The sequence below is a fragment of the Neophocaena asiaeorientalis genome, unplaced genomic scaffold, assembly GCF_003031525.2.
Source record: "Neophocaena asiaeorientalis asiaeorientalis breed wild unplaced genomic scaffold, Neophocaena_asiaeorientalis_V1.1 scaffold479, whole genome shotgun sequence".
NCBI lineage: Eukaryota > Metazoa > Chordata > Mammalia > Artiodactyla > Phocoenidae > Neophocaena > Neophocaena asiaeorientalis.
The window spans coordinates 3,939,961-3,949,475 of NW_020173774.1; the positions used below are offsets into that span (position 1 = coordinate 3,939,961).

General features: G+C 42.2%; 1 protein-coding gene across 2 annotated transcripts in view; it reads right to left on the reverse strand.

Moving 5' to 3' along the window:
• The window catches only part of JAML (junction adhesion molecule like), a 29,547-nt gene that overhangs the window by 18,127 nt on the left and 1,905 nt on the right, over positions 1-9,515 (reverse strand). Inside the window, exons 3-4 of one of the 2 annotated variants that reach the window (XM_024751704.1) lie at positions 3,920-3,982; positions 958-1,112 (exon numbers count right to left, since the gene is read on the reverse strand). In XM_024751704.1, the coding sequence (XP_024607472.1) occupies positions 958-1,112; positions 3,920-3,962 (198 nt within the window). In that variant the 5' untranslated portion in view covers positions 3,963-3,982. The remainder of the gene's footprint in view (positions 1-957; positions 1,113-3,919; positions 3,983-9,515) is intronic. The other variant, XM_024751705.1, reaches the window with a different exon arrangement.

Genomic DNA, 9,515 nt, shown 5'->3' on the forward strand with positions numbered 1-9,515 from the left:
GTGAGAATGCCCAGCATGTTGGCTGTTACCGCTGTCCTTTCTGCCCTCCTCCAGGCAGCTTATCATAAGGCATGAGAAGGAGTCGTCAACAGGGAATGGTTTATAGACTGGGAGGGGGAGCCATGGGGAATTCTTATTTTCACTTAGACCATGGGTATTTCCCTCTTATAACAATAAATAGTAATAAAAATTTGAGTGACAGTAGCATGATAGGGATAACATGCTCTGAGCTACAAAAGCAATATTTCATTTGCAAACATTGGGACTTTATTGTTAATAATATATTACTTAGGACATATTTCGCAAATGATCCTGACATACAAGTATCTCCACAGAATCTCAGATGAGGCTTAATACACTCTGTTTCCTAATCCAAAGAGCTCCCATGAAAGGCCTTCACTCAGCCATGCTGAATCTGCTAATGCCAGAACTTTAAGCAGCCATGAAGGAGGAAGAGATGATTCCCCAGCAAATAAATGGGTCAGTGGAGCGCTGAAAGAATCTGCCCCCTCCCCAAAGAAAAGATTACTGTGACACCATTCCTGTGCCTAGCCCATAACTCTTTTTGTCTAGACCAATGTGTTTTCGCTCTTCTCACCCTCCCACCCACCTATGCTACTCTACAAATGGGAGAAATAGAGGAAAGGAACTAAAGAACTTTATGTGCATGTCTCCCATTAGCTTCTCAAGGTCCTGAAAAGTAAGCATTACCATTATTATAATCACCTTCATCTTCACAGATGGGGAAGTTGAATGTCAGAGAGTTTGAGTCATTTACCCAGCTGATTACACAGCCAAGAGGCCAGACTAGGAGGAGGCTCAGTTCTGGCAAGCTCCAGAGCCCAAGCTCCTGCAACCCCGTCTCATGGCACTGGATGACCTGATTCTCCCTCTCCCCACCTTCTGACACCATTGGCCAGGGACTTTTAATACACAGCAGTGTTTCCTCCTTCTTACCTTGAAGTGCTCTCCTGATGAGAACATCCAGTCTACCTTGGTCACAAGTTTCTCTTCTGTGCTCTGGAAAATACATCCCAACAGGGCTGAATCACCCACGTGGACTGTTAGCTCCACGGAGGAAACAATCAAGTCATTCAGGCCCAAGAAATAACCTACAGAAGTCGAAAAGGCAAGAGGAGGCATTATTCAGACAAATACACTCAGCAACAAAAACTAGTATTCATCTCCAAGTATATGCACCTTTCCACCCCAGATGACCCAACGTGGACAAAGTATTCAGAGGCCCTTCATTCAAACCAGCATGGCATTCCCAAGGGTAAGAGAAATACTCTGTAGTTTCCCCCACGTAGCTCAAGTCAGAGGGGTTCTACAATCTTCATGCTATATAGATGCTAACTGGTCCTGTGCTCCTAGCCAGTCCCTTCCCCTTTTCTAGAATTCATCCCTGCAATCTCCTTTCTAAAGAAAGAAGAGAGGGAATTCCCTGGTGGTCCAGTGGTGAGGACTCTGCGTTTTCACTGCCAAGGGAGCAGGTTCGATCCCTGGTCGGGGAACTAAGATCCTGCAAGCATGGCCAGAGAAACAAAACAAAAACAAAAACAAAACAAGAAGAAAAGAGGAGAAACCCTGAAGTCTCTCCTTTCAGGTCATGAATTTAGACATCCATAAACAGGAAATGGGATGTCTCTGGCTCCTAGTTTCAGTTAGAGAACTGAAAAGCCAGTTAACAGGTACTTTTGCTTCCCTCTGCCTTTCTCCTTCTTTAGTTCCTTTACAAAAGCTTATCTCTGAATTTGCTGGCTGATTCTGGCTGTAGTGCAGGTCCCTGTAATCAGGCCAGGACAGAGCACAGCTCCTCCCTTGAATTTCCTTTGTTTGCCTCCTCCCCACCTCCCTCCTCCAGCTCTGCCTTCAGCCCTGGCTTTCCAGTCTCTAGGGTTAGCCCATGCAGTACCCCTCCACTATCTGTCCATTGATCAAGTAATTTCTCTTTTCCCTTAAAGAGAAAACCATTACATGGATATTTCTGTTTTCACAGGACATACTCTATGCAAAGAGATAACCATGGCAAGAAAGACACATTTAGATGCTGGCCAGCTCCTATCAAAGAAGAGCCAAGTGAACGAATTTTGGAATAAACAGAAAATGTGCCAACCTCTCCGTCCAAGCTGTTGCCCCGAGAGAAGAGTGTTAACTTCCTGCCCACAGCAGGCAACACGCAGTGGGGAGGATGTGAAAGAAAACATGAACTCTCCACTCTCTGGAGGGAATTATTTTTTGAAAGAAATCAAAAGTACCTGCAAAAGCGACCTGGAATTTTCCTGTAAGGAAGAACTGAGCAACTTTAAGTGTGGTTAAAGGTATAAGAAGCTTATTTAATGTAATATGAAGAGCACTGTCTGTAGAATTAAATGAGTTTGCTAGAAAGCAAGAGCAACAACCAAAGCAAAGAGAAACTTATACCTGATAGGTAACCTTTGTACAGAAATGGCTGAAGAAATTGAGACTTTCTACAGAGGAGGAAAACCTCTCCACCAAGAAGTACAATACCCCCTGATGTCACCAGGCTGCTCCACACGGAGTTGGATTGTTAAGTCTCTGGATGGAAGGGCAAAAACCTGCAGGCTGCTTCACCCAGGAAATGTCTAAATAGCCTCTGAGATTTTTATAACCCTGATTCCATGGGGAAAAAAATTCCCTAATACATACCAGTTTCACGTGTGTGTGTATGTCTGACTGCATGTTTGTGCACATGCTATGTTGCCTGAAATTAGAGCAAAGACAATTCTTTTGTGCACTTTGCTGAGTCAGTGTTTAGGTCACCATGCAAAGTTTAAAAAACTAATAATAAAGAGAAAAATAGAATAGATAAACAACAAGGTCCTACTGCATATTACAGGGAACTATAGTCAATATCCTGTGATAAACCATAATGGAATATAAAAAAGAATGTATGTATATGTATAACTGAATCTCTTTGCTGTACAGCAGAAATTAACACAACATTGTAAATCAACCATACTTTAAAAAGACAAAAAAATAGGGACTTCCCTGATGGCACAGTGGTTAAGACTCCATGCTCCCAATGCAGGGGGCCCGGGTTCAATCCCTGGTCAGGGAACTAGATCCCACACGCATGCCACAACTAAGAGTTCACATGCCACCACTAAGGAGCCCGCCTGCCACAACTAAGACCCAGAGCAACCAAATAATTTTTTTTTTTTAAAAGAGAAAAAAATAAAAAGCTATGAGAGCAAAGCATCTCATTAATTTATTCTTCCAACAGAGCTATATCCATGGGATAAAGAGAAAACAAGGGGACAAAAGGATGAAAAAGTTAGAAAGAGATGGGATTAGCAAGAAGCAGCCCTGAGCACTGTAGGAACAGGAGACTCCAGAGCAGCCTTTTTAAAAGTGGAGCTTAAGGAGAAACCTGAAGGATAAGGAAGGCTTAGGCATGCTTGCTAGGGTGAGGTGGGGAGAGAAGGTTCCAGGCCAAAGAAACCATCCAAAATTGGGAAAGAGCTCAGTGCATTTGAGGAACTGCAAGAAGACTAGTGTAGCTAAAGCACGAAGACAATTACAGGGATTCTGGGACTCCCTTTGGTAATTTCATTTCCTGATCTGAGACTAGCTGTGGTTTTAAAGATACCAATTTAAAGTGCAGGAATACCAGTGAGAAACTTTCTTTGTATCCCATAGGAAGGTCCTAAAACACCCAGTCAGGACCCAAAGGCATTCTGTTTCTAATAGCAGCAGAGGAATATTCAGCTTTCCAAGGAAGAGTCTCCTGCCTGGCTTCTAAAATAGCTGTTGCAGCAAAACTATGAAGTTCCAGGTTGGGGTTTCCATTTTCAGCAAAGCAAGGGGAAATGAAAATATATAAAACTGGCTTCCGAACATGCATGAGACTTACAAGAAATCAAATACCCTCCTTGGTCCCTTGGCTTCTACTTACTGAGTAACACCTGCACCAGGATGAGTTTCGGTGGGTAAAACATGCTGCTCTCAATTTTTCAACCTTAAAAGAAAAAAAAAGTCAGAAAATAGTGTCAAGAGAGGTTCATTAATTTAACACATCAATGGAGAGTTCTTCTGTGAGTCAGCCTCTGTCTGAGGCACTGGGCTGCAGCATGTAGCAAGGAAGACAAGGACGTGGAGGGGAGATGGAGAGGGGAAAAAAGCAGCAAATGAATGAATAAGAAACAGTGGATGCTGGTAACTGCTATGATGAAACAAAACAGAGTGGTGTTTGGAGAGTCACTTGCGGGCTGCCTCAGACCAGCTATAAGGGAAGATTAGATGAAAGTTGCTTTTAAAGAGAAAAAAAGCAAACAATTCCAGGATAGCCTTGAGATGACAACCCTAGACAATCTACAACCTGAGAGTTTCACATAAACAAAAGATTACAGGATACTCAGCTTGAAATTTTTACCTATCTCTCCAACTAAATTAAAATGACTACCTTTAAATATATAAAGAATGTTCTGGACATGTAAGAAAAGAGATACACAAATACGAGGAAATTTTTTAAACTCAGTTATGACACAAAGAAGCCACATGAAAGGTCCACGGTGAGATTTTTTTACTTTTTTAGGCAGGATAGCATGGATAGAATGCGAATTGGGTTGTGCATGGGAAAAAGTACTTTTAAAACATCTATATTATCTCTGTGGTATTAATTTCACTGCATCCACCAGCTCCTGGGAAAGAATTCACTGTCTGCACAATGCCCTGCAATTTGCTTAACAAAACAGAAGAACCCTAACTCCCAGGAGTTACAATTCAACAAGCCTTGGCTTCCTACCTACTACTGTGGCTGGTCTCAGTCATGATCCCTGCACCCCTAACATCTTGGAGTAATTCCACCTCAGAATATGCTAGGAGGAAAGGTCTTCTTTGTGTATTAACATCATAGTACCCTACCCGGCTCTGCTGGAAGTCCAGCACGTATGGTGGCCATTTTAATGTATAAAAAATGATGACCTAAGAGATTTTGTTTTTTAATAATTTGTCTGTTTGCTGTTTGCTGTCTTGTCTGTCTTTCTTTCTTTCTTTCTGGCTGCATTGGGTATTCGTTGCTGTGCATGGGCTTTCTCTAGTCGTGGCAAGCGGGGGCTACTCTTCGTTGCGGTGCGCGGGCTTCTTATTGCGGTGGCTTCTCTTGTTGCGGAGCATGGGCTCTAGGTGTGCGGACTTCAGTAGTTGTGGCGCACAGGCTCAGTGGCTGTGGTTTGCAGGCTCTACAGCACAGTAAGAGATTTCTTACCTGTATTCTAATCAACAAAGTCCTCCAACTAGAAAATCAGGGTCAAACTGTTTAAGGTGGCCCTACCTAGGTCTCACTTATGCAGAAAGTCCATTGACCTTGCTGAACCTCAGTTTCCTCACCTATAACATGGGGATAACGACACAAGGATCAAATGTGATAATGCAGATAACAGTGCTTTGAAAAACAGAAAGCATTACCACATGAGATCCTATTTTTATAGCCTAAAAGTCAGATAGGAAACAGAGTTTGTAGCCTTAGAGGAGATTTTGGGTTCTGAGAATCTACCTTTACAAGAATGGCAAATGATGAATCAGAATGAACTGGAAACTTCTTAAGTTTCAGTTCTTGAATTCCACTACAACAATGTAGATAACAATTACACTGACTCAGATATACCAAAAGTCACATTGAATTTCCCCAAATATGAGTACTTCTAATGAAAATACAAGCTCTCAGGATAGCCACAGCTTTATTCTTGCTGCATGACACATACCTTACCCTACGCATACATGGGTGAGCATGATAAAGGGCTTCCTTTATATCATAACTTTAATTCATCATGTCTCAGATATCTAAGATCCCTGTTGTGTTCTGGATGAATTCTTCTCCAGGGAGTTGGTTGTGCTCCCTTCACTGCCCAACAAACAGCTCTCATATATTCCCCAAAGCAGTGCACCATTTGCATGGAGGAGTAATCATTGATTACAGTGTAGAGTTATCTATACTCTCAGGGGCAGGACCATATGCGTCTCATTTATGAGTGTCCCACGCCCATGTTACAGTATTGGTGAAGTGCCTGGCATATACTGGACAAGTGCTGATAGCTGCCAATACAACCATCAAACTGAGATCAACTTAGACATCGTGCAAATGCACCACTCTATTCTAAGAGGAAGCCGGTGACCCCAAAAAGACTGAATCTAGTCACCAGCCTCAAGACACACAGAGCCACACCCAAACCATTTTCAAACAAATTCTAAGAAGTGTGCAAAACTCTGATAAATAGAAGATACCCATTTTCAGTCTTAAGTACTCAAGTGCACCACTAGAACTCTGTGTGAATGAATAGAGAAGCAATGATTTAACATAAAAAGCATTACGTTTTTAAAAAATTATCTTCCCAGATCAGACATTCCATTAACTAATTCTTTGATATTTGGGAAACCACTCAGTCTCCCCAAGCCTCATTTTTAACATTAAAGGGTCAGACATTTTCCCCCTAGTTAATATAGCACCACACTAGAAATCAGTAGTGGATACTCAATAAACTAGAGAAGGTTATATGCCAGCCACTGTCTGAGCACTCTGCACGTTAACCAATTTAATTCTCACAACCCCCTATGAGGTTTTACAAATGAGGAAACTGAGGCACGGATTGGTGAAGTGACTTGCCTAATAACACAGAGCAAGTGATGGGCCAGGATTCAAACCCGGGCATTCTGGATCAGAGCCTGTCTCTTTACTAGCCTGTACTGCTCTTCCATGTGTGTGAAAGTAATCAATGTTTTACAGCAAAGCTTCCCTGAACTTCATTTACCAAAACAAGATTAATCTGCTCCCCCTGACTGAATGCTCTTCCCACCCCCTTCCCCTAGTTAACTCCTGTTCATCTTTCAGATCTCAAATTAAATGTAATTTCCTCAGGAAAACCTCTCCTGAACCACCCTTCCGAGGGCAGACCCTAGCCACATGTTTTAATAGAACCATTCTCTTTCCTTTAGGGCATTTGTCACAACTTCTAATTATCTATTTGCTTATATGCTTGTTTGATTAAAGTCTTGCTCTCCACCCTCACCCCCACGAGGCCAAGAGCTGTGGCTATGGGCCAGTGCATCTCCAACACCATCGCAGAGTAAGACCCAGAGTGGGAGCCCAGGGACCACTCATCAGATGAACTAATAACACCTAACCAGGCCAAGAACACTAGTCAAATTTGAAGATTCCTAGTTAGTTGGCAAATATTCAGAGATTCCTACCATATAATACAGATAGATAGATATTACACACACATATATATATAGTTCAGAATTTTATCATTCAGATATATAATTCAGAATATATATATATTAATCTCAGTCTCTAAAAATCTAACCAAAGCATTCAGATGCACCTTCAGCACCTTGATAGACTCCAACTGAATCCTCAACTTAGCCTGCTTCCTTTCCGAGATACTGACTTATCTCTTCACCAGCATGTTCTTGAGATAATTCTGCATAGTAAATTACCTCACATGTTGGGCAAATGTTTGGACCTGAGCTTATGGCTCTTTCACAATATAACTCTTGGCAAATACTTTCTATCACTCCTGGGGAGTTGTAAGTAACAGGACCCCCTTTTCCCCAGTGTAGGGGAATTGTTGTCCTTGGCACAATTATAACAGAAAAAAAGATCCTCAGAAAAGAGACTCATGACAATGAGACTACAACACAGGATGTGGAAATGACCCCCAAATATTACAATATTACAAGACAAAATAAAGGAGAGGCATTCTCTCTCTCAGTCAAATCATTTGCCCCTAGTGAGGACAAGCAACCACTGAGCACACAGACAACCTCACTGCCCTCCCTCACTCAGGCAGCTGCTCTACCTGTAAGGCTAAGTCCCCTCAATTTACACATCACTGTGTACCTCCAGGATTTTGGATGTTTTTAGGTATACGAGTCCACATAACCACTCTGAGGCATGAACCTCTTAAAATGCATCCTTGTTTTTCCTTCCAAGACCATTTCCTTCCAAGACTGGTAGGTTACATGGCTTCTTATAATACAGTCTCAGTTACATCGGTCAACCCTGTACTTGAAGGGGACCTTGAGAGTCATTACTCCTGCTCTCTCCTTTAGAATGGGTTCTATCTAAACCAACCTACTTCATCTTTCCTGAGATCAGGGCTATGCAGAGGGTGTGGCAACAGCCTAGCTCTCTAAGGAGGTTTAACTTCCTGACTTCTTTTTTTTTTTTTTTTTTTTTTTTTGTGGTACGTGGGCCTCTCACTGCTGTGGCCTCTCCCATTGCGGAGCACAGGCTCCGGACACGCAGGCTCAGCGGCCATGGCTCACGGGCTCAGCCACTCTGTGGCATGTGGGATCTTCCCGGACCGGGGCACGAACCCGCGTCCCCTGCATCGGCAGGCAGACTCGCAACCACTGCGCCACCAGGGAAGCCCCTGACTTCTTAAGGTTAAATATTGGCCTGTCTAGGACTGGGAGAAGAGAAACAGTGCAAGAAGAGTTCTGCCATGAGTCCAAGGACAGCTAGTCACAGCTCTACCCAAAGCCACAAGCAACTTAAAAGCTAAAGCCTTGAAGAAGGAGTAGGAACCATTTAAAGATGCGTAGAGCAGGTGATAAACAAAGATGTGATGTGAGAAAACGTGTAAGAAGGAGGAAGCAACATAGTTGAGTTTGAGAGTCTTCTGCTGACCAAGGACAAATCTGATGTGAGTTCATTTTGAGATTTGAATGAAGATCCAGAAGGGAGTAGCACGACATATTTAAAGTGATAAAAGAGAAAAACCTACACCCAAGATTGCTCTACTCAGCAAGGATCTCATTCAGATTTGATGGAGAAATTAAAATCTTTACAGACAAGCAAAAGCTAAGAGAATTCAGCACCACCAAACCAGCTCTACAACAAATGCTAAAGGAACTACTCTAGGCAGGAAACACAAGATAAGGAAAGGACCTACAATAACAAACCCAAAACAATTAAGAAAATGGTAATAGGAACATACATATCGATAATTACCTTAAATGTAAATGGATTAAATGCTCCAACCAAAAGACTGGCTGAATGGATACAAAAACAAGACCTGTATATATGCTGTCTACAAGAGACCCACTTCAGACCTAGGGACACATACAGACTGAAAGTGAGGGGATGGAAAAAGATATTCCATGCAAATGGAAATCAAAAGAAAGCTGGAGTAGCAAATTTCGTATCAGACAAAATAGTCTTTACAAGGGACAAAGAAGGACACTACATAATGATCAAGGGATCAATCCAAGAAGAAGATATAACAATTGTAAATATTTATGCACCCAAAGGCTGTGAATAAAAATCTTCCAAAAAACAAAAGTTCAGGACCAGATGGCTTCACAGGCAAATTCTATCAAACATTTAGAGAAGAGCTAACACCTATCCTTCTCAAACTCTTCCAAAATATAGCAGAGGGAGGAACGCTCCGAAACTCATTCTACGAGGTCACCATCACCCTGATACCAAAGCCAGACAAAGATGTCACAAAGAGAGAAAACTACAGGCCAATATCACTGATGAACATAGA